This window comes from Coturnix japonica, linkage group LGE22C19W28_E50C23 (genome assembly GCF_001577835.2).
Source record: "Coturnix japonica isolate 7356 linkage group LGE22C19W28_E50C23, Coturnix japonica 2.1, whole genome shotgun sequence".
In the NCBI taxonomy this organism is placed as follows: Eukaryota; Metazoa; Chordata; class Aves; order Galliformes; family Phasianidae; genus Coturnix; species Coturnix japonica.
In genome coordinates this window covers 1,499,647-1,519,893 of record NC_029544.1, presented here as the reverse complement: position 1 = coordinate 1,519,893, position 20,247 = coordinate 1,499,647, and the positions used below count along the sequence as shown (strand labels likewise).

Below are 20,247 nucleotides of genomic sequence, written 5' to 3'. Positions count from 1 at the left end.
GCTGTGGGGCTGTAGGGCTGTGGAGCTGTAGGGCTGTAGGGCTGTGGAGCTGTGGGGCTATGGAGCTGTGGGGCTGTGGAGCTGTGGGGCTGTGGAGCAGTGGGGCTGTGGAGCAGTGGGGCTGTAGGGCTGTGGAGCTGTGGGGCTGTAGGGCTGTAGGGCTGTAGGGCTGTGGGGTTGTAGGGCTGTGGGGCTGTAGGGCTGTGGGGTTGCAGGTCCTACTTTATTTTTCCTACTGGATTTTAGGGGGTCAGGTGGGTGCTGGCCTGGGGGTCTCCAGCGTTGCTGGATTGGCGTCACGCTGCTTTGTGCCCCCTCCCAATGACAGCTGAGCCACTGCAGAACTGGTTCCGGAACATGACGCTCTCAGAGGCCTGCAGGAGCGCTGCCGACACCGTGCTGCTGCCTCAGCACCTGCAGGAATTCACCGCCTGCCTGCAGAAGCTGCCACGCCCGCTGCTGGATGCAGCCTCAGGCTGTAAGGTGTGGGCACGGTGCTGTGCACACCCCCCCGTCATCCCCCTCAGTGCTCAGCCATCCCCCCCTGGTGGTCCTCAGCCATTCAGCGGTTCCCTCTGCAGGAGGATGATGTGTTGGAGCAGGCGCTGACGGAGGAGGACGTGGCAGCAGCTGCCGATGCCTGGACTCGTGGTGCTGCTGCGCTGCCCAAACCGTGGCGGCCTCCGAAACCCGTGTGAGTGCCACTGTGGGGCTGGGGGGGACCCACGGCGCTCCGAGCTGCGGCGGCGCGGTCTGAAGGGCTCCATGCGGCGCAGGTTGCCGGTGGAGGGCATGAGGAACGTGCTGATCACCAGCGCGCTGCCCTACGTCAACAACGTGCCCCATCTGGGCAACATCATCGGCTGCGTCCTCAGCGCCGACGCCTTCGCCAGGTGAGCGGCCGGGGGATGTGGAGGGTGGTGACACAGGAGCCGCCGTGCCCAGCACCCGCACCGTGTCCCACCCCACCCACGTGCAGGTACAGCCGCCTGCGGAACTGGAACACGCTGTATGTGTGCGGCACCGACGAGTACGGCACGGCCACCGAGACCAAAGCGGTGGAGGAGGGGCTGACGCCGCGGGAGATCTGTGACAAGTACCACGCTGTGCACGCCGACATCTACCGCTGGTTCGACATCTCCTTCGATTACTTCGGCCGCACCACCACCCCGCAGCAGACCGTGTGAGCATCAGCGAGTGGCCCACAGGGAGGGCCTCCACTCTCCAGCACCTCCAGCTGCCGACACCTCTCTGCTTTCTCTCATCCTGCAGCATTTCACAGGACATCTTCCAGCGCCTGCAGGCCCGCGGCTTTGTGCTGCAGGACACGGTGCAGCAGCTGCACTGCGCCGCCTGCCAGCGCTTCCTGGCCGACCGCTTTGTGGAGGGCATCTGCCCCTTCTGCACCTACCAGGAGGCACGTGGTGACCAGTGTGACAAATGTGGCAAACTCATCAACGCCGTGGAGCTGAAGGTGAGCTGCAGGGGAGCGGGGCTGTCCTGCTCTGCCTGCAGGCTGCTGTGGGGCCGGGTGCCATCTGAATTGTTCTTCTCTGACAGGCTCCTCGCTGCAAGCTGTGCGGCGGCAGCCCCACAGTGCGGCCCACCCGGCACCTCTTCCTTGACCTCCCCAAGGTGAGCGTACCCCCCTGCGGGCAGAGGGAGCAGCGCTGCCCCTGTGCTTTGCTCATTACTGCGCACTGCCCGCAGCTGGAGGAGCGGCTGCAGCCGTGGCTGGAGAACTGCTGGGCCACGGGGAACTGGACGGCCAACGCCCGCTACATCACGCGCTCCTGGATCCGCGACGGGCTGCGGCCGCGCTGCATCACACGGGACCTGCAGTGGGGCACACCTGTGCCTCTCGATGGCTTCCGGGACAAGGTGGGTGCTACGTGGCAAAGCAGGTGCCGGTGGGCAGCTGGGCCATGGGCTTCGGCCCCAGTCCATCCCATCCCACGTGGGGTGCACTGAGCACATCTCCCCCCCTTGCCATGCAGGTGTTCTACGTGTGGTTCGATGCTCCCATTGGATATCTGTCCATCACTGCCAACTACACAGAGCACTGGGAGCGCTGGTGGAAGAACCCGCAGCAGGTGGGGCTGGGGGTTGGGGGGCAGGGTGGGGGGACAGGGGGGCTCTGCTGACACTGAGTCCCTCTCAGGTGGAGCTGTACAACTTCATGGCCAAGGACAACGTGCCCTTCCACAGTGTTGTGTTCCCCTGCTCGCTGCTGGGCGCTGAAGACAACTACACGCTTGTCAACCACCTCATTGCCACAGGTGCTGGGAGGGTCAGGGGCCCGGGGGGAGGCCTGGGGGGTTTCCGTGCTCAGAGGGATGGGGGTGGCGCACTCAGCCCCGGCTGCCATCATGGTGGTGCTGCTGCTGAGCCTGGTGTGGGGCTGTGATGCCTCTGTGGGGCTGTGACTGCTCCGTGGGGCCATCCCCTGCCTCCCCCTGCAGAATACCTGAACTATGAGGATGGGAAGTTCTCCAAGAGCCGCGGCGTGGGGGTGTTTGGGGACATGGCCAAGGACACGGGCATTGCGGCCGATGTGTGGCGCTTCTACCTGCTGTATGTGCGGCCCGAGGGCCAGGACAGTGCCTTCTCCTGGGGAGATCTTATGCTGAAAAACAACTCGGAGCTGCTGAACAACCTGGGCAACTTCATCAACAGGTGGAGTACGTCAGGGTGGGGGCCAAGCATCCATCTCTGTGCTGCTCTCACACCCATCCGTCTGTCCCTGTGTCCGCAGAGCCGGGATGTTTGTCTGCAAGTTCTTTGATGGTGCGGTGCCCCCCATGGTGCTGACTCCGGGTGACCACCGGCTCTTGGCTCGTGTCACCATGGAGCTGCGGCAGTACCACCAGCTGCTGGAGAGGGTCCGGTGTGTGGCTGCAGGGCTGGGCTCGGGGTGGGGGTTGGGCACCCCCCAAGCAATCACTGATCCCCTCTGTCTGTCCATCCGTCTGTCTGTCCATCCCCCCCAGCATCCGTGATGCTCTGCGCTGCGTTCTCAACATTTCCCGCCACGGCAACCAGTACATCCAGGTGAACGAGCCCTGGAAGCGCATCAAGGGTGGCGAGGAAGACAGGTAGAGGGGGAAAGCACGTGGGGTGGGGGTGGATGTGGGGCCAGGACCTGGTGCCCATGTGGGCCTTGTGCCCCACAGGCAGCGTGCTGGCACCGTGACTGGTGTGGCAGTGAACGTGGCGGCGCTGCTGGCTGTGCTGGTGCAGCCCTACATGCCAGCAGTCAGTGCAGCCATCCAAGCACAGCTCTGCGTGCCCCCGGAGTGCTCAGTGCTCAGCCACGTCTTCACCTGCACACTGCCGCCCGGCCATCGTGTGGGCACGGTATGGGGGGCAACATGGGGGGTTGGAGGGGGGGGGGGTCCTACAGTGCTCAACCTGCTTCTCCTTTGGCCCCAGGTGAGTCCACTCTTCCAGAAGCTGGAGAGTGAGCACATCGATGCCCTCCGCAAGCGCTTTGGAGGAGGGCAGGTGAGTGGGGGCTGCTCAGCCATGGCATTCCCTCCTCCCTCTGCCTGTCCTGGTCCTCCTTCCCACCATTCCAGCCACAAGCATTTATTTCTCCATCTTGGTGCTTCTTCATCCCTCTGCCTCGGCACCTTGTTGTCCCTCTCCTGTCTCCTCTGTTTCCCCTTCTTACCCAGGCAGTGCTCCTCTGCCATGGCATCTCCTCCCTCTCCCTCTTCCAGTTCTTTTTCCTGCCGGTCCTTCCCTGGCCTCCAGGACCCCTGTAGCTCCCCTCAGCACAGACATCTCTCTCTCTCTCTCTCTCTCTCTCCTTCCTCAGGCAAAGCCCCCCAATCCCCCTGCACAGTCAGATCCCCCCTCGGTGCCAGGCCTGGCTCCCACTGACCCAAACCGCATCCAGGAGCTGACAGAGCAGGTGGCCGAGCAGGTGAGTGTGGGCAGTGAGCAGCCCCAGCCCCCCCCCCGTTCCCCCTCCCCATCCCCCCCAGCCCTCACCCCGCTCTGTCCCAGGGTGACTGTGTGCGGCGGCTGAAGGCGAGTGGTGCAGACAGAGCGCGCATCGACAGCGAGGTGGGCAAACTGCTGGCACTGAAGCGGGAGCTGGCGCTGGCCCAGAACAAGAGCCCTGACACCCCCAGGGGCAAAGGGAAGAAGTAACACAACGGGCCGTACTGAGACGAGTGTAATAAAACAGATGCTGTACAAAGGTGCTGTAAGTCCTTGCTGTGGGGCTGCCCCCCAGGTGCCGGCTGTCCCATCCCATCCCATTAAGTGCGGCGGAGGCTGAGGACGCGCTCGATGAGGGCAGCCCGTGCCCGCTGCACCTCTGAGCTCAGCCGCCCGACCTCGGCCCGCAGCCACTCGTTGTGGGCACTGAGCTGCCGCAGCCGCTGCTCGCTCTGCTGCTCCCCCCCCCCACGCTTCCGCTTGGCCCCGCGCCCCACAGGCCGCCCCTCAGCCTGCGCGGGGGGTGACATGGGGGGCTGGGGGGGCTCCGGCACGGTGCTGTCCGTGCTGTCCGTGCCCAGCAGCTGCAGCAGCTCCGTGCTCAGCGCCTCGTCCAGCTCGCAGCACACGGGGGCTGTGGCTGCACCCCACGGCGGGGCCGGCTCTTCTTCCTGCAGGGACACACGAGGTAAGTGGTGACGGGGCTCCGTCCGTCCGCTGTCCTGGAGGGCGCCCCGCGCTGCTCACCTGCTGTGCCCCCCCAGGCCCGGGGGGCTCGAGGGGCTCCGCTGCCACCAGCAGCTCCTGCAGCTCCTGCAGCTCCAGGAACCAGGCGGGCAGCTCATCGGGGGGCGGCTCCCCGGCGGCCGCCATTGGCGATGGGGACACGCGGGGATGTAGAGACACAGCGATGGGGGGGGGCAGGACGGGGCTGTGCCCCCTGCGGCCCGCGGCGCTCACGTGTGCTGCCCTACGAGGCCGCTCTTCCTTCTCGATGCCTGCGGGGCAACAGCGGGGTCCGCGTGCGCCGGGCAGAGCGGAGGGACCCGGGAACACGGGGGAGCTGCCCCCCCCCCCCACCTCCATGGAACCGGAGCCCCCTCCCGGGATACCCCCCCCCCACTCCCGCCCCTTTGCAGCCCCGCCCCCTTGGAGCCCCCCCCCGGAACCGCAGACAGAAACCTCCCCCTGCAGACCGCAGTCCCGCGCCCTGGGCTCTCACCCGCGACGGGTCTGCCCGGCAGCCTTGGACCCCCCCCCTCCAATAAGGGAATCCCCCGCCCCCCCCGTACCTTCCTGCCCGGTCCCGGCTCCCCGCAGCCCGGCCCCGCCCGCAGCGCCCGGTTCATCCTACACCGCATCGTGCTCCGCCGTTCAGCCGCTCTGCGCCGCCCCCGCCGCCGACAGCCCCTTTTATAACCCCCGCATGACGCAAAGCTGCGCCATCTGCGGCCAATCAGCGCTCCGCAGCGCGGCGACGTCACGGAGAAGCGAGCCAATGAGAGCGGAGGGGCGGGGCGAACGGCAGGGTGATGCAAGGGTCGGAAAGCGCGAGCCGCCGGGCCGCCAGGGGGCGCTGTGCCCATAGGGGGCGCTGTGCCGGCAGGGGGCGCTGTGCCGATAGGGGGCGCTGTGTCGGTAGGGGGCGCTGTGCCCATAGGGGGCGCTGTGCCCATAGGGTCGCTGTGCCGGTAGGGGGCGCTGTGCCCATAGGGGGCGCTGTGCCGGTAGGGGGCGCTGTGCCCATAGGGGGCGCTGTGCCGGTAGGGGGCGCTGGGTGGGGTCATGTTTGGGTTTGAGGTCGGGTTCTGGTTCTGGGTGGGGTTGTGGTCGCTCTCAGGGTCACCCTTTGCGTGGCCGTTCACCGTTACTATTGACCCTTCATTATTCAGACACGCTTTGCTCTGTCCCGGACTCCGCTCTCTCGATAGGGTCGATCCGGGTCCCATTCGCTCAGTGGTGACTCGCTCTCGGTTCCGTCTCTCTCCGCCCATCCCTACTCCCCCCGTATCCTCCGCATCCACCGGCTCACGGCTCCTCCCCCGGTTCCGCCGGGCGGCGCATCCTCCAGCGCGGTGAATGTCAGCAGCGTCTGCTGCACGAGGCAGCGCACGGCCGGCTCCGAGTCGTCCCTGGCGCCCTGCAGGGCTGCGGCGGAGCGGGGCCGTGTCGCCACGTGGGTCCCGCGCGGCACGTTCCGGTGCGGGGCTGCGGGGGGGGGTCTCACCTTCCCGGATGTCCAGCGCCACCTGCGGGTTCTCGTTCCTCAGCTTCCGCCCCATCATCCCTGCGCACACAGCCGCTGTCAGCCTGGAGCCCCCAGGGAGACCCGCAGAAACCCCGCGGTACCAACAGCGCCTTCGTCAAACACGGCGACCCTGCAGCGTCCCAGGGACCCTGTGGTTCCCCAGTGACACCCGTGGTGCCCCGGTGAACCCCCGAGACCCACACAATGCCCCGACGATCCCAATGTCGCCCCAGAACCCATCGGTTCCTCATTGACCCGCCAGCCCCCCCCCGCTCACCGACCCCGCAGCGCTCAGCCGGAGGGATGGGGACCCCTCGGGGCCGGGACCCACCCAGGAAGCGCACGGCCGCCTCCCTGACGGGCGCCTGGGGGCTGAGCAGGTGCAGCACGGTCTGCTTCAGGTACTGCTCCAACACTCTGCCCCGCTTCTGAAGCTGCAGAGAACAGCACGGTGAGAACTGCAGAGCACCCCCCCCCCCCCTCCGCTTCTGCAGGGGAGCAAGGAGGGTCCCGGCATAGGGGGGGGTTTGCCGGGTGGGGGTCCTTACCAGGCAGTCAGCGATCTTCCACACATCCGCCGCGCCGGCCAAGCGTTGCAGTTGCTGCCAGCCCAGGAGTTTGGCGGCGTGGATCAGAGCTTTCTGAGCGGCCTGGGGGGCAGCGACACAGGGGGAGGGTGTCGGTGGGAGATCCTGGGGGGCCACCCCCATCCCCACCCTGGGGCAGCACCACAGCCGGACCCGGTCACAGGCAAAGGGGTGGGGGGGTGGGAGGGTTTTCCTAACCTTAATGACAGTATGGGCAGGTGTGGCTGAGGAGGGGACTGGGAAGAACGTATGGGTGGATATAACGGGGGTCTGGTAACTAGAAGGGCTGTAAGAGTGAATAAGGGAGGGGGATCTGGGAGGGCTGCGTGGGGGGGGGGGGGGGGTGCTGGTGAGACCCAGTGACCTCAGAGGCCCCTTCCAGCCTTCACAATGCAGTGACTCCATGGGGGGGGGCTGTGGTCATGCTGACTTTGTGACCCCACGAGCTGCCCCCACCTGCGCCACGTTGGGGATGTCCTCGTTCATGTGGATGAAGAGCGGCAGCAAACTCATCTTTGCCTGCGGCAGCAGCTGCTTCCTGCCCTGCGCCTCCAGCAGCAGCGCAAAGAGCTCCATGGAGCGGCAGCGCAGCTCCGCGTTGTCCTGGGAGGGGGCACAGCGCACGGGGTGGTGCTGAGCTCTGCACGGGGGGGGGGTTGTGTGCTCCTCGCTGCCCCTCACCTCGTTGAAGCAGGACAGCAGATGCACGGCCAGCTGCCCAATCACGGCTCGGATGCTGGCGGGGTGCTGCGCCGCGATGTCCCGCAGCAGCCGCATGGCCTGCAGTCTGACACCGGCCTGAATGTCCTGCAGCCACAGCAGCACGTCGGGCAGCAGCAGCTGCATCCTCCCGCAGTACAGGTCCCGCAGCCCGCGCAGCGCCAGCTCCCTGCTCTCCGCCTTTCTGCTGCGGATGTATTTCCTGAAGATCCTCCTGGCGCGGCTGTTGTTCTTGTGCTGCCCCTGGCAGCTCCACAGCTGCAGTCAGGGCCGGTCAGGGGACGGGGCTCAGCTCCCACCCCCCCGAGCGGACCCTCCCCATCCCCACACCCACCTCCGTGTAGAACGTCAAGGCGGGGACCTCCCTCCACTGCAGCTGGTGGAACTGCAGCAGCTTCTGCAGGTGGCTGAAGGTGCGGCCGCGCTGACCCCGGCAGCTCTTCAGCATCATCCTGTGGATGGGGGTAAGGCTGGATCTGGGCTGGGGTCAAGGGGACCAGAACACCCCATCCCGCCCCACAGGGGGCTCTTCCTTCTGCCCACCACACCCCGGCACCCCCAGAGCGCTGCCCCCCTTGTTCCCTACTTAATTCAGGAGGGCAGCGCTGGGGCACCATGTGGGGCAGCATGTGGGGCGCTATGGGGCAGAACGTGGGAGGGGTTGGGGCCGTACTTGGCCAGGGACTTCATGCTGCTCCGCCACGTGGCAGCGCCCAGCAGCCGTGCCCACAGGTCGTTGGTCTCCATGGAGGTGGCCAGGCCGTCCATGTCAGCGCCCCACATCAGACTGCGCGCCGCCTCCACCACCATCCTGCAGGGATGTGGGGCAGTGTGGGGTCAGCACACGGCCAGGGGTCAGCACACGGCCAGGGGTCAGCACACGGTCAGGGCTCAGCACACGGTCAGGGCTCAGCAGACCATCAGGGGTCGGTGCGGGCACAGCGGTGTCACCTGATGGTGGAGGTGGGTGCAGACGGGCTGAACGGGTCCTTCATGATGGTGGTGACCTGCAGCTGACCCAGCTCCCCCGAGGACACCACCTGGATGACGAGCGCCACGAAGAGCTCCGGGAAAAGCAGCCGCACCTGCGGGCTGTGCTGCAGGTACCGCAGCAGCTTGTGCAGCGCCGTGGCCGCCTGCAGAAAGCACCCGGACAGCGCTCAGCTCTGAGCTGCTCCCCGGTAGGGGACGGGGGGAGGGGGCGCCCCCAGGGGACCCCAAACTGACGGCCAGGGGAAGGACGCCGGCCTTGGTCTCCTGGCCCAGCGGGGAGATCTCCAGCAGACGCAGCAGCTCCTGCACCATCTTTGGCACCACGTCCACCGAGGACAGAGCCAGCTCCCACAGCTCCCATATGTCCCTGCAGCACAGGGACATCCTCAGCAGGAACCCCTCTATGAGTGGGGTGGGGGTCCTTCAATACGTGGGGTGAGGGTCTCTATGTGTGGGGTGGGGGTCCCTCTCCACAGGGGTGGGGGCAGCGCACTTTTCACAGGTGGGAGAGCAGTGCAGCAGGCTGAGTGTCAGCGCACGAGGGCTGGTGGTGGCCAACCAGGGGAAGGTGCCGCGGATGGTTCTCAGCGCCTGCTCCTCCGTGATCAGCTTCCTGCTCCTGTGAATGGCTGCCACGATGCGCTGCACCTGGGAGGGTCATGGGGACAGCAGAACTTCACTCCAGGTATCTCCAAGTCTCAAATCAGACCGATGCTGTGCAGGACAACCCAACGCAGCACGGCTTTCCTGCACCCAGCCCGACCCAACTCTAACCATCACGACCCAAACTCAGCCCCCAGCACCCAACCCAACAAAAACCCAACATCCAGCACCCAACCCTAACCCCCAGCCTCCAATTCAACCCTAATCCCACCCCCACATGCACGCAGCCCCCCAGCAAGCAGCTGCTGGTTTCTCACATCATTGGGCATGGGGTTGAAGTCGACCATCAGGACGGCCATCAAGGTGGAAGCCACCTGCGTGTTGTGGTTGCTGCAGTCCCTCATGCCCTGCAGCGCCAGGAGGATGAGGTCAGTCCTCTCTGAGGAGTGGAAGTGCTTCGCAAAGCGCTGGGGAGCAGCAAACACAGAGGAGCAGAAGGGATGTCAGCTGAGCTTCCCCCATCCCCGCAGACCCTGCGGCCAAGATCCCCAGCACAGAGATCCCTCCTGACCAGCAGAATGACTGTGGTGTTGGTGCTCCAGGAGAGGGAGAACTCGTGGTCATCTTTCCACTGCTCCTGTTTCTCCTTCTCATCCGGCTGCGCTTCCCAGCCTGGAAAGGAGAGTGAGGTGTGTGAGTGGTGGGTGCCCTGCAGGGAGCGGAACAGCTGCCCCCACCCTGAGCCGTGGGGCCGTGGGGCACCGCTCCCCAACACCAAGGGGTTCTTCACTGCGTGGAGTGGCAGCTGACGCAGCGCCATCCATGCCCGGCCCTGTGGGACGTCTGCGGTGGATGGAGGCAGACAGAGGCTGTTTCCTTACGGCTTCTCCCCAGGATAAAAGTGTAGAGGTGATGGAGGGCGCCCAAAGCGCAGTGGTGTGTTTTCTCCTCCTGGAAGGCGCAGCACAGGATGAGGGTCCCCACCAGCTGCCCCAGCACGGGCAGGCAGAGCTGGTCATAGGGGACGGGTCTGGATTGTCCCGAGTGATGAGGCTGTGAGTGGAGAGTGGAACATTGAGTGCACCCCCAGAGTGGGCAGAGCAGGGAAAAGGAGGGACAAAGAGCCCACACCGTGGGGGTCGAGCCCTTACCGTCTCCTGACAGTGAAGCACCAGGGAATGGGTCAGCTTCCAGATGCGCCCCACTGCCCTCTCGCGCGCGGCCGCGCTCTGCAGGGAGGTGAAGGGCATCAGCACCTGCGGGAAGAGGAGCCGCTGCTCTGCCCTGCAGCCCCCAGGACACCCCAGAAGGTTTTTGGGGTGGTGAGGGACACCCCTCCTCCGTGTGGCCCCCGTGGGCAGAGCTCACCTGGAAGACGTTTTTCAACTCCTCTCCAATGCTGGCGTTGTGGTGGATGAACACCAGTGTGTGCAGCATCTCATCCAGAGCCATCAGGATCTGCAGGACAGACAGAGTGGGGGGGATCAAAGGGGAGGGGGAGGGGGGGTGCACAGCAAGACCCCTCCTGCACGGCAGAGGGATCCTGCAGCTCCCAGCACCCACCTTGGAGTAAAGTTTGGTGTCCAGGTCCTGCTCTGAGGGAAGCAGGAGGATGCTCCGGAAACACACGATATAGAGCGGGATCTTCTCCTCCAGCACCCCATCCACCTTGCTGCAAAAACAGGGGCAGTGGGAGCGCGGTGCTGTGGGACGGGGAGTGGACCCCCCCCATGGGCAGCACTCTGCAGAGCAGGGGGGGGCAGTGCCAGGAGGGTCCCCCAGGATCATCCCCTGGGGCTGTGGGGCCACGCAGGCACCGCGGGGCCGTCCCGGTGTGTGTCAGTACCTGAGGGCGGTGATGGAGTCTATCGCTTGCAGCCACAGCTCGGAGCTCAGCTTCCCCCTCGGCTCCTCCGCCAGCAGCACCTGCAGCACAGCGGGACGCCCCGGCGCTCAGTGCAGCTCCGGGAGGAGCGGAGCCGCCCCCCGCCCCCCGCCGCCCCCCACCATGATGTTCTCCGCCACTTCGTTCCGGCGGCAGAAGACGCGCAGCTCCTGCGCCTTGTTCCCGGCCGCTGCGCTGTCGCAGAGGGCGCGGACGCTCCGCAGGAACTTGATCTTCTGCTCCTCGTTCTGAGGCTGACACGGAGCAGGGCGGCGTCACGGGGGGGCCCGGGGGGCTCAGCCCTCCCGCAGCTGAAATGGGTCCGGGGGGGGATGGAGAACCGTCACCTCTGTGCTCCGGGCAAAGGCCTCGATGTTGTCCATCGCGTAACGCCCCACGGCACACATGGGCAGCCCAGAGGGGTCCAAGGGGGGAGCTGGAATTGGGGGCAGAAGGATGGAATTAGAGTTGGGTTTAGGGTTGTGGTTATGGTTAGGATTGAGGTTGGGGCTGGGTCAGTGTTAGGGTTAGGGTTCTGGGTAGTGTTAGGATTGAATTTGGGGTTGGGGTTAAAGTTAGGGTTACAGTTGGGGTTGGGGTTAGGATTAAGGGTTGGGGTAGAGGAGCCCAGAACAGAGAGTGGAGAGGAGGGGACTCTGCCCTCTGCCGCCCCATGCCGCCCCATGCTGCGCTTTGGATGCTGCCCCCCAGCCCTGTGGGTTCCCTCACTCACCAGGTGGCACAGCACGGGGCTCCTGGGGGGGGTCGTCCTTCTTGTCCTCCATGGGGCAGGAGGGGTTTTTCTCCTCCATGGCAGAGGATGAGGGCTGAGGTTGGGGGTCGGCCATGACCTGGGCAGCCACGAGCACAGAGAAGCGCGGCGGTTTGACCTGAGTTTGCATTGCTGGCCTGCTGTCATCAGCGAAGTGAGGGGCACAGCGCCAGCACCGCTGGACATGGGGGGCAGGGGGACGCCCCACTGTGACCCGCTGCCCCACCCACATGAGTTCCACAGTCTGTGCTGGGGAATCTATAATTACGATGGGCATCTCATTGTAATTCATTCATTAAATCATCAGAAAGAGGGCAATGGATGCAGTTTCCAGAATGAGAAAATGAAAAACATTCACTCCCACCAGGTGCTCTGGGCCCAGCTCTTTGCTGACCATGGCCAACAGTTGGAGCACTGGGCCCGGTGCTGGGTACCCCAGGGCAGAGTGGGAACTGCTGGGAGAGACCCCTGGGGACACAGGGCTGGTGGGGGCCTGGAGGTGTGAACCATGGACAAAGAATCCCATGGAGCCAGAGATGAAGGTGGTCAGGGCTGCACAGATGAGATGAGCCTCTTGAAGTACGTGAACAGCAAAGGAAGAGGGAAAACGTGGTCTGCTGCTGGAAGAGATGGGTGTGCTGGTAATGGGCTGACAGCAGAGGTACCGAATGCTGTCTTTGCTTCAGTGGACAAGTGGGGGGTATGGACAGGGCGGTCCCACAGATCCCTGCAGCCCCCGTGGATCTGGGATTGTGGGCTCTGTGCCCCACAGAGGTGCCAATGCAGACACACTTGGAGCCACCACGTTTATTTGGATCATCAGGGTGTGAAATGTGGCCACGCGGCCCCAGGGGAAATCGAGGGGGGGAAGCACAGCCAGGTAGACAGGAGCAGGGGCTGGTTCCTGCAGGGGAGGGGGGGATTCCAGGGGGCGTCAGGCAGGGGGGACACACACGGGCCCTCGTGGCTGGGTGCAGAGCTGCTCTCATTTCTGCAGCCGCTTGATGCGAGCCTCCACTTCAGCAAAGTTGTCCTCTACGACAGCCAGGTTCTCCTTCATCGTCTTCTGGACCTGTGTGTGTGGGGGGGGTGTGAGCAGAGGGGGCAGAACAGGGACCGCTCCCACCCCAACCCCCCCAGGACCCACCTCTGCCAGCAGCACAGTGTTGTCCTTCAGAGTGGCAGCCACCTCCTGCTGCGTGGTGTCAAGGTGCACCAGCACCTGCACGAACCGTGAGGCTTCGGGGGGGGGAAGGGGGAAAAGCTCAGCATTAGGGACAGGCACAGCCCCCCCCCCGCCCCCCATGTCTGCCCCCAGGACCCCGCAGCCCCTCACCCTGTTCGTGTAGGTCCCGGAGGGTCAGCAGCCGCTGCACCACGTCGGGCAGACTGCTGGCCATGTGGTCCCAGCGCTGCATCATCTCATAGACCTGATGGATCTGGGGCAGGGGGGGATGACAGGAGGAGGGGGAGGGGTCAGCACTGTCCGCGTGGGGGCTGCATCCCCCACAGCCCACGCTGGGTTTGCACTGGGGGCTCTCCCCACAGCTCTCACCTTGCTCTGTGTGTCAGCATCCTGCACGATTGCTTTGTGCTTGGCGATCTCATTCACCTTCCCCAGGACACTCTGCAGGGGGGCAGCAGATGGGACCCCAAACTACACAGTGACCCCCCCCACTGCTGGCATCAGCCCCATTCCCCCCCCAACCTCCCCTCGTTCTCCCCACCTGCAGCCGGGCCTCCACTTGGTCCAGCACAGCCGCGTCCAGGATGTTCACCTTGGCCTGCAGGATCTGCACGGTCTCCTGGGGAGGGAGAGTGGGGCAGGGGAGGGGTCAGGTGCTGCCCCACAGCCATGGGGTGAGGTGCTGCTCCCCAGCACCACCCAATCCAGCTGCAGCCAGCAGTGCCACCCAGGCCGGAGAATACAGCCGGACAGCAGGACTCACCACAAGGCTGGTGCCCTTCAGCCCAACCAGCAGAGGGTTCTGCAGGGAGGAAATGCACATCAGTGGGGCACGGGAGGGGGTGGGAAGGGGGCAGGGAACACGGGGGTATAATCTGGGGAAGGGGTCGGAGGCGCAGGGAGGAGCCGTCCCCAGACCTGGCTGTCGGGCTCGCAGCGCACCATGGCCTCCAGCTGCGCCAGGCGCTTCTCCAGCTCCGCGACCTGCAGGGAGACGGGTGGTCGTTGGGACCCCACCCCAACAAAGGGCAGCGCAGCCCCTGGGGGCCGGACACCGCCATCACCTTGGCAGCCTGGGAGAACTGGTCCTGCTCCGGCCTCCAGAACAGCTCGAAGGTCAGTGTGTCGGTGGGGGGCGCGGGGGCTTTGGGGGGGCTCTTTGCCGGCGCTGCCTTCTTGCACTTGGCCACTTCCAGCTGCTGCTGCAGGCGCCTGCGGGGGGAGATGTGGGGTGGCTGAGTTTGGGGGTTGGGGGGATCTCAGCACCGTCAGCTCAGATCCCCCCATCCCACTGCCAAAGCTGCTCCCTTTGACTGCACTGAGTGACCCCGTCTGGAAGTACTGCTGGATTTTTATCTGAAATCTGTTATTTAAGCTGTGCTGTGCAGTTGCCTTAGTTTCATAATGACCAACAAAGCAAGGAACACCAGGAAAACACCCCCTTCCTGCTGACAAAGCACCTGGGAGAGCTGCTCCGTGTGCCTCCCACAGGAGGAACAGCCATGGCCACAGCCCACCCCTCTGCTCAGTGGGGCTGGGTGGGACTCAGCTGCCCCCCACAATCACACTCACTTTGCCAAGGCACCTTCGGGGTCTGCAAAGTCGATGGTGGCGCTGGGGCCCAACAGCTTCTGCAGGTGGCACGAAACCAGCTGCTGCTTCAGCCCCTCCAGCTGCCGGGCCAAAGCCATCGGTGTCAGCTCCTCCTCGGCCGCCGACTCCTTCATGGCGCTCTGTGGGGGGGGGGGGGCAGGCAGTGTTACCCCCAGCTCCGTGTGTCACCCCCCCCCACGGGTCGTGGTGCTGTGACCCCACTCACCTGGATCTGCTCCACGTCACGCATCAGCTCCTGCACCTCGTGCTGCAGCCGCTGGTACCGCTGCTGGGGGGTCTCTTTGGCACCCAACCCCTCTCCCAGCTGTGGGGACAGAAAGGAACGGGGGGGTCACAGAGTGGCTGAGGGGGCACAGAGCAGTTCAGGGTCACAGAGAGGCCATGGGACGGGGGGTCCCTCCCTGGGTAACCCCGCACTGCGCACTCACTATTTCGTACTCCCCGGACTCGTAGCCGGTCGTTCTGCTCTTGCTGATGCGGTCGGAGAAATCTGCGAGAGTGGAGTGGAATGGAGTGGAGTGTGGCGCCACCTGAGCCCCCCCGCGCCCCCACCCCCGGGGCCACCGCTCACCCACACCATCGGTGCCCAGGCGTTTGTCCTTGAACTTCTCGAAGGCGGCGTTGGGGTTGATGATGAGGTGCTCCACGCTGGTGCTGGTGAGCTCCTCCTGCAAGCAGAGCAACAAGTGAAGGACGTGGGGCTGGGGGGGCTCCCCTGTGTCGGGAGAGTGGGGCTGCCCCCGAGCAGCGCCGGGGCAAAGTGCAGCCCCCCAACACCCCCCGGCTGGGAGCTGCACGGCGCTGAGTGGCGACTGGACGCAGCAATGGCTCAATGTGGGCAGCGAGGGCACAGTGCGACCCCCAACCCAGCGTGGGGACATTGGGTCCGGCCAGCAGGGCACCCCCAGCGGTGGGAGCACGGCACGCTCAGCCTTCACCCCCAGCAGCCCCACGGCCCACACTGCGGAGCCCCCACACTGCGGAGCCCCCACACTGCAGAGCCCCCACACTGCGGGGCAGAGCATCCCTGGCCCCATGATGGAGCTTTGGGGACTTCACCCCTTCCAGGACCGCAGCACAGGGTGTGTGTGGGCAGCCATGGGGGGCTCTGCTCTCGCCACAGGAGCCCCCCCAGGTCCTGCTCCCCCCTCAGCCCCACGCTCGCAGTGCAGAGGGATGGAGAGCTGTGGGGCGGGGGGGCAGCGGTGGGTGCCCGCGAGTGGAGCAGAGCGTGAGGGGTGGGCGGGCTCTTACCAGCTCCTTGCGTTCCCCAGGGGTGAGAAAGGCAGAGCAAAGTTAGGAGAGGAGAGAGAAAAAACGCTGTTAGAAGGTCCATCCCGGTGGGGCGGCCCCACATCCCTGCACCGGCAGTGGCTGAGGAAGGGGGGGGCACCAGCATTGGGGGGACACGGCAGCACCCCGGGTATGGCAGCACCGCCCCATAGATCCCTGCAGCCACCTGGGAATGATGTGGAGAGCCCCATAACCATCCCCCCATCCCCATCAAACACAGGGCTGTGACCCACGGCTGGAGGGGGGGGTGGGGGGGACACTGCACAGCAACTGCATGTAAAGGGAGCAGCAAAGGGAGCAGCAAAGGCGCTTAATTGTGCAAACCAGTGTCTGGGTGGGGGGAGCGGGGGGGGAAACTGCAGCCAGTTCCATGCAGAGCAGGGAGGTGGGGGGGGCAGCAGGGAGGGCAGCCCCAGGGGGGGCGCAGAGCTGGGGGGGGGGTCACCCCACAGCCCCACAACTGCTGATGGAGGGGAGCAAGTGGTGCAGGGGGGAACGACCGCTGTGCCCCTGTGTGTCCCACCGCCCACATTGACCCCAGCACAGCGCCAGGAGGACAGCGGTGCCACCAGCAGCACACAGCTCACAGCACGGCTGATGTGGGGCAGGCTGAGCTGTGGGGCAGCCCATGGGGCTGGTTGTGGGGCAGCCCATGGGGCTGGTTGTGGCCCCCCCCGCCCCCCATGTATCCCGGGGATGCCTCACCGCCTCGAACTCGGCCTGGTCGTCCTCGGGGAGGTCGCTGGTCTCGTACACGTCGGGCTCATTCCGGGCCTGGGGCAGGGTGCTGCTGGTACCTGGCCTCCTCCAAGGCCACCGGCCCCACGAGCCCCCCCCGCTTCTCCCCACAGCCCCCAGTGCCCCGCAGTAATTCCCCATAGCTCATAACCCCATAACCCACCCCACAGCCAGACCCCCATAACCAGCCCCACATCCAAGACCCCCACAACCAGCCCCACAGCCATAACCCATAACCAGCCCCACATCCAGACCCCCACAACCAGCCCCACAGCCAGACCCCCATAACCAGCCCCACAGCCATAACCCCATAGACCAGCCCCACAGGCCATTAAAAACCCCAAGTAACCCAGACCACAGCCATAAACCCCATAACCAGCCCATCACATATACCTCCATAACCCACCCACAGCCAGACCCCACAGCTGCACCCAACCCTCACAGCCCCGCACCACAGTTGTGCCCCACGGTCCCACCCCCCCCACCCCCAGCCGGCCCCACACCTACAGCTGGGCCCCACCCACACCCCCCCAAATAACCTCACACCCCCCCACTCAGCAGATGCCGGCAGATCCGCGAACTGGGATCCGCCATCGCTGGCGGCGAGCGGGCGGGGGGCGGCACGGGTGGGGCCGCGATCGCGAGAGTTGGGCTGGATCTCGCGAGAGTTGGGCCTCGGGTGGAGATGGGAAAATGTAGTCCGAGCTGGGGGAGGACGGGGGGGGGCAGATGTCGCGGGGGGGAACATGGGGGGGTAATAGGGGAAATAGGGGAAATAATAGGGACAGGGGACATGGGGATGGGGGTGTCACGAGTGGGGAGCAGTGGGATTGTGGGGGAATACAGGGGGAACATCGGGGGGTGCAATGGTGGGGGCGAAGGAACGGGGGGGAGCACAGGGGGGTGGGGACATGGGGGGATAACAGGGGGGGGCCAAGGACGGGGGCTGGCAACAAGGGGGGTCACGTGGGAGGGACACGGGTGGGGGGGGCACGAGGGGTCGTCGTCCCCATCGGACCCCGAAGGACGCTCGGAGGGGGGGGGGTAATAGGGGGGGGGAGGGCCGTGACTCAGCAGCCGCTGAGGTGGGGGGGCACAACCGAGACCCCGAGGCAACCGGCGAATCGCCCCCCCGCTGACTCCCCCCCATCAGTTAAACAACGAGGATCCACGCTCGTTGTCCCCCCATGATTTCAGCACTAATGGGGGGCCTCTCAGCCCCCGTCCCTCCGCACCTCTGCCACCTTAAGGGCAGCTCCTCCTTATGGGGGGGGAAGCCGAGGGGCGCGTGACGGGTGGGGGGGCGGGCCTGCCCTTCCCCCCCCCGCCTTTTCCCACCTCACCTTCCGTGCGGCGCTGCAGTGGCGACAGAGACGCGGTGACCCAGATAGCGGTCTGCAGCCGCTGCGGAAGCATCCCGGGCCGCGCCGCCGCCTCCAGCATCCAGCGTCCAGCACAGCCACACTTCCCAGCACCCAGCATCCCGCAGCCCGACCCGCAGCCCGGTACGCCCCAGCCGCCGGTTCCCGTCCTTCAGCCCTCGGGTCCCGCCGCGCTGTACAATCCCGCATCCCTGGGCAGCGCTCCCCGGGCCGCATCCTCGGAGCCGCGTTCTTCACCCTGGTACCAACCCGCCCCGCCCTGAGGATCCCGCATCCCCGGTGCCGCCCCGCAGGTTCCCGCATCGCTCCGCACCCCGACGTCCTCCGACCAGGATCCCACGGGATCCGCACCCTCAGGTGCCCCCGCTCCCCACCGCTCCCTCCGCGTAAACCACCCGCTACCGTCCTCGGTCTCTCCGCACCCCGCGCCCCCCCGACATGGCGGAGCCCGGCCGCCGAGTGCACGCATTAAGGTGCTTGTGCCGCTTTCGGCCCCTGAACCAAGCGAGATCCGCGGGGCGATCGCTTCCTGCCGTTGTATCCCTGGCGATAGACAGGCGTGGTGGTTGGGGTGAGTCGGGGGGGGTCGGGGCTTTTGGGGTCGGGGGGGGTTTGGGGCCCGGGATCTGGGAACCCCCGCTCCACCTTGGTCCTTTAAGATCTGGGGTATTGGGGAGCGGGGGCCCTGCGCACGAGGGGGGCGGGATGGAGGAGGTGGGGGGGCGTTTGATGTGGGGGGGTGCATTCTGTGGGAAGGGGGGGCCAGGTTACTGGCGGCGTGGGGGTTGGTCAGGGTGTGGCCGCTGGAACGGTGCCAAAATCCCCATCCCCGCCCGCCATCTCCCTCCCCCCCCCCCCCCCGCTTTTGCTCCGAGTTCTCCCAGTCTGTCCCAGTGACTGGGGGGGGGGGCGTTGTTTACAATGAGCCCCCGGCTCCATGGGGGGCTGCCTCCCTCCACCCCACACTCCCCCGCTCCGTCAGCCCGAGGGGAGTCCCGGGGGGAGGGGCGTTTGCCGCAGATCTGCCCCCCCAACCCCCCGCCCTCCCCTCCCCACCAGCTGCGGCCCTTTGTTAGTGCCGGGCCCCCCCCGGGGTATAACGGGCCGGGGGGGTCAGGGGTGGAGACCAACCACACGCTCCCCCCCAAACAGCAGCCACCCCATAATGGGGCGCTCAGTGCGTGGAGGGGGCTCTCCTGCAGGGGGGGGTTCTCTGACTGAGGGGGTGTCTCCTGAAAGGGGAGGTCAATGAATGGGGTGTTCCCCTGACTTCGGGGCGTCTCCTGAACTGGGGGGGGGGGGGTGTCTCCTGTGTGGGATTCTCCTGAATGGAGGGGTCTGATGAATGGGGGGGGGGCCCCGTGAATGGGGGGGGGTCCTCAGTGATCCCATCCGGCCCCTCTGGAGGGTTCATAAAGCGGGGATCCCACAGGGGAGGTGGGGGCTGCAGAGTGCTGCTGTGCGGTGCCGCTGTGCCGGCGCATTGCGTGCTGCTGCGGAGCCGGGCGTGCTCGGGGACTGCGGGGGGGCTGCGGCCGGGACCCCCCCCCTCCATCCCCCCGCTGTAACCCGGTGTAACCGAATCCCCGGGGGGATTCCGCCGGACCCGGGGCGGAAGCGGACATTCAGCACCGCGGAGATGGACAGCTCCCGGCGGGCGGGGAATGAGGGGGAATGGGGGGGGGGGATATGGGGGATATGGGGGATATGGGTCAATGGGGGGTTAGGGGATGTGGGGTCTGTTGGAGTCTGAAGGGGGTCTGGGGGTTCTATAGGGTCTATAAGCCAGTTAAACTGTATGAGGTGTGCGGAGGGTGATGGGGGGCCGAGGGGGGGCATGTAGTATCAAGGGCTCTGGGAGCTGAGGGAGTGTGTGCGACCCTGTGGGATCTGTGGGTGTTGTGGGGTCGGTGTTTGGGATGGATGGAGTGTGAGGAGGGGCTGTGGGGGCTGTGGGGGTGGGGGGGCTGTGGGGTTAATGAGGGGCACATGGTGGGGTAGGGGGAGGTAAAGGGGGGGTGGCGAATTGCACTCACTGGGATCAACTGGAATGTACCGGTACCCCCCGGTGGGGAACTGCAGCCCCTGCCGGGGGTCTCCACTGAACACAGCCCCCCCGTGTCCCCCACAGGGCAAACCCTACGTCTTCGACCGCGTCTTCCCCCCCAACACCACGCAGGAGCAGGTGTACCGCGCCTGCGCCATGCAGATCGTCAAGGGTGAGGGGGGGTCTGGGGGAGCTCGGGGGTCTGCAGGGCTGGGGGGGGGGTCTACAGGA

The 20,247-nt window shown here is 66.0% G+C and overlaps 5 protein-coding genes and 1 long non-coding RNA gene across 10 annotated transcripts in view; 3 read left to right on the top strand and 3 right to left on the bottom strand.

Annotated features, from left to right (window-relative positions):
• MARS1 (methionyl-tRNA synthetase 1) overlaps nucleotides 1-4,207 on the top strand; it is a 6,114-nt gene extending 1,907 nt beyond the window's left edge. The window contains exons 6-21 of the mRNA XM_015886985.2: nucleotides 329-483; nucleotides 582-694; nucleotides 777-893; nucleotides 980-1,183; nucleotides 1,273-1,474; nucleotides 1,561-1,635; nucleotides 1,711-1,881; nucleotides 1,998-2,093; nucleotides 2,162-2,279; nucleotides 2,463-2,676; nucleotides 2,756-2,887; nucleotides 2,991-3,095; nucleotides 3,174-3,357; nucleotides 3,433-3,504; nucleotides 3,821-3,928; nucleotides 4,012-4,207. Of these exons, the coding sequence (XP_015742471.1) occupies nucleotides 329-483; nucleotides 582-694; nucleotides 777-893; nucleotides 980-1,183; nucleotides 1,273-1,474; nucleotides 1,561-1,635; nucleotides 1,711-1,881; nucleotides 1,998-2,093; nucleotides 2,162-2,279; nucleotides 2,463-2,676; nucleotides 2,756-2,887; nucleotides 2,991-3,095; nucleotides 3,174-3,357; nucleotides 3,433-3,504; nucleotides 3,821-3,928; nucleotides 4,012-4,158 (2,213 nt within the window). The 3' untranslated portion in view covers nucleotides 4,159-4,207. The remainder of the gene's footprint in view (nucleotides 1-328; nucleotides 484-581; nucleotides 695-776; nucleotides 894-979; nucleotides 1,184-1,272; nucleotides 1,475-1,560; nucleotides 1,636-1,710; nucleotides 1,882-1,997; nucleotides 2,094-2,161; nucleotides 2,280-2,462; nucleotides 2,677-2,755; nucleotides 2,888-2,990; nucleotides 3,096-3,173; nucleotides 3,358-3,432; nucleotides 3,505-3,820; nucleotides 3,929-4,011) is intronic.
• LOC107325806 (formin-like protein 1) lies at nucleotides 4,171-4,849 on the bottom strand. Its single transcript, XM_032441083.1, has 2 exons — nucleotides 4,696-4,849; nucleotides 4,171-4,619 (listed from the first exon to the last, which is right to left on the bottom strand). The coding sequence occupies exons 1-2, from the start codon at nucleotides 4,819-4,821 to the stop codon at nucleotides 4,269-4,271; spliced, it is 477 nt and encodes a 158-aa protein (XP_032296974.1). The 5' UTR covers nucleotides 4,822-4,849; the 3' UTR covers nucleotides 4,171-4,268.
• LOC107325782 (maestro heat-like repeat-containing protein family member 7) lies at nucleotides 4,829-12,581 on the bottom strand. 5 transcript variants are annotated; one of them, XM_032441079.1, is made up of 21 exons: nucleotides 11,718-12,581; nucleotides 11,332-11,420; nucleotides 11,107-11,238; nucleotides 10,946-11,025; nucleotides 10,663-10,771; nucleotides 10,468-10,557; nucleotides 10,251-10,355; nucleotides 9,981-10,152; nucleotides 9,671-9,771; nucleotides 9,417-9,566; nucleotides 8,990-9,144; nucleotides 8,731-8,863; nucleotides 8,455-8,639; nucleotides 8,177-8,314; nucleotides 7,838-7,955; nucleotides 7,465-7,761; nucleotides 7,240-7,386; nucleotides 6,745-6,846; nucleotides 6,176-6,630; nucleotides 5,241-6,096; nucleotides 4,829-4,946 (listed from the first exon to the last, which is right to left on the bottom strand). In XM_032441079.1, exons 1-21 carry the CDS (start codon nucleotides 12,046-12,048, stop codon nucleotides 4,905-4,907), a joined length of 3,987 nt encoding a protein of 1,328 aa, XP_032296970.1. In that variant the 5' UTR covers nucleotides 12,049-12,581; the 3' UTR covers nucleotides 4,829-4,904. The 5 variants fall into 5 exon arrangements, with proteins under 5 accessions (XP_032296970.1, XP_032296971.1, XP_032296969.1 ...); XM_032441080.1 differs by having other exon boundaries at nucleotides 10,251-10,328; XM_032441078.1 differs by having other exon boundaries at nucleotides 9,981-10,557.
• Nucleotides 9,069-10,012, top strand: LOC116652459. Its single transcript, XR_004305474.1, has 3 exons — nucleotides 9,069-9,181; nucleotides 9,387-9,527; nucleotides 9,630-10,012. It is a non-coding gene; the product is annotated as an uncharacterized LOC116652459 (long non-coding RNA).
• A 130-nt stretch (nucleotides 12,582-12,711) lies between the features above and the next one.
• Nucleotides 12,712-16,728, bottom strand: DCTN2 (dynactin subunit 2). Its single transcript, XM_015886936.1, has 14 exons — nucleotides 16,555-16,728; nucleotides 15,811-15,816; nucleotides 15,128-15,224; nucleotides 14,985-15,046; nucleotides 14,762-14,860; nucleotides 14,515-14,675; nucleotides 14,007-14,154; nucleotides 13,861-13,926; nucleotides 13,706-13,744; nucleotides 13,484-13,561; nucleotides 13,312-13,383; nucleotides 13,093-13,195; nucleotides 12,904-12,995; nucleotides 12,712-12,828 (listed from the first exon to the last, which is right to left on the bottom strand). Exons 1-14 carry the CDS (start codon nucleotides 16,726-16,728, stop codon nucleotides 12,742-12,744), a joined length of 1,284 nt encoding a protein of 427 aa, XP_015742422.1. The 3' UTR covers nucleotides 12,712-12,741.
• Nucleotides 16,729-18,377: 1,649 nt separating this feature from the next.
• Nucleotides 18,378-20,247, top strand: part of KIF5A (kinesin family member 5A) — an 8,261-nt gene continuing 6,391 nt past the window's right edge. Inside the window, 3 exon segments of the mRNA XM_015886935.1 lie at nucleotides 18,378-18,481; nucleotides 18,483-18,540; nucleotides 20,101-20,198. Coding sequence (XP_015742421.1) covers nucleotides 18,408-18,481; nucleotides 18,483-18,540; nucleotides 20,101-20,198 — 230 coding nt within the window. The 5' untranslated portion in view covers nucleotides 18,378-18,407.

Bases quoted from the DNA above. Each gene is read 5' to 3' on its own strand.
- LOC107325806 (XM_032441083.1), bottom strand. From the start codon at position 4,821: ATGGCGGCCGCCGGGGAGCCGCCCCCCGATGAGCTGCCCGCCTGGTTC. The intron at 4,620-4,695 runs GTGAGCAGCGCG...GTGTCCCTGCAG, and splicing joins GGCCTGGGGGGGCACAGCAG to GAAGAAGAGCCGGCCCCGCC.
- LOC107325782 (XM_032441078.1), bottom strand. From the start codon at position 12,048: ATGAATTACAATGAGATGCCCATCGTAATTATAGATTCCCCAGCACAG. The intron at 10,772-10,945 runs GTACTGACACAC...CTGTTTTTGCAG, and splicing joins GACTCCATCACCGCCCTCAG to CAAGGTGGATGGGGTGCTGG. The intron at 6,097-6,175 runs GTGAGACCCCCC...GCTCCGCCGCAG, and splicing joins GGCGCTGGACATCCGGGAAG to CCCTGCAGGGCGCCAGGGAC.
- DCTN2 (XM_015886936.1), bottom strand. From the start codon at position 16,728: ATGGGGAATTACTGCGGGGCACTGGGGGCTGTGGGGAGAAGCGGGGGG. The intron at 13,384-13,483 runs GTGGGGAGAACG...GCCCCCCTGCAG, and splicing joins AAGTGGAGGCCCGGCTGCAG to AGTGTCCTGGGGAAGGTGAA. The intron at 12,829-12,903 runs GTGGGTCCTGGG...CCACACACACAG, and splicing joins ACACTGTGCTGCTGGCAGAG to GTCCAGAAGACGATGAAGGA.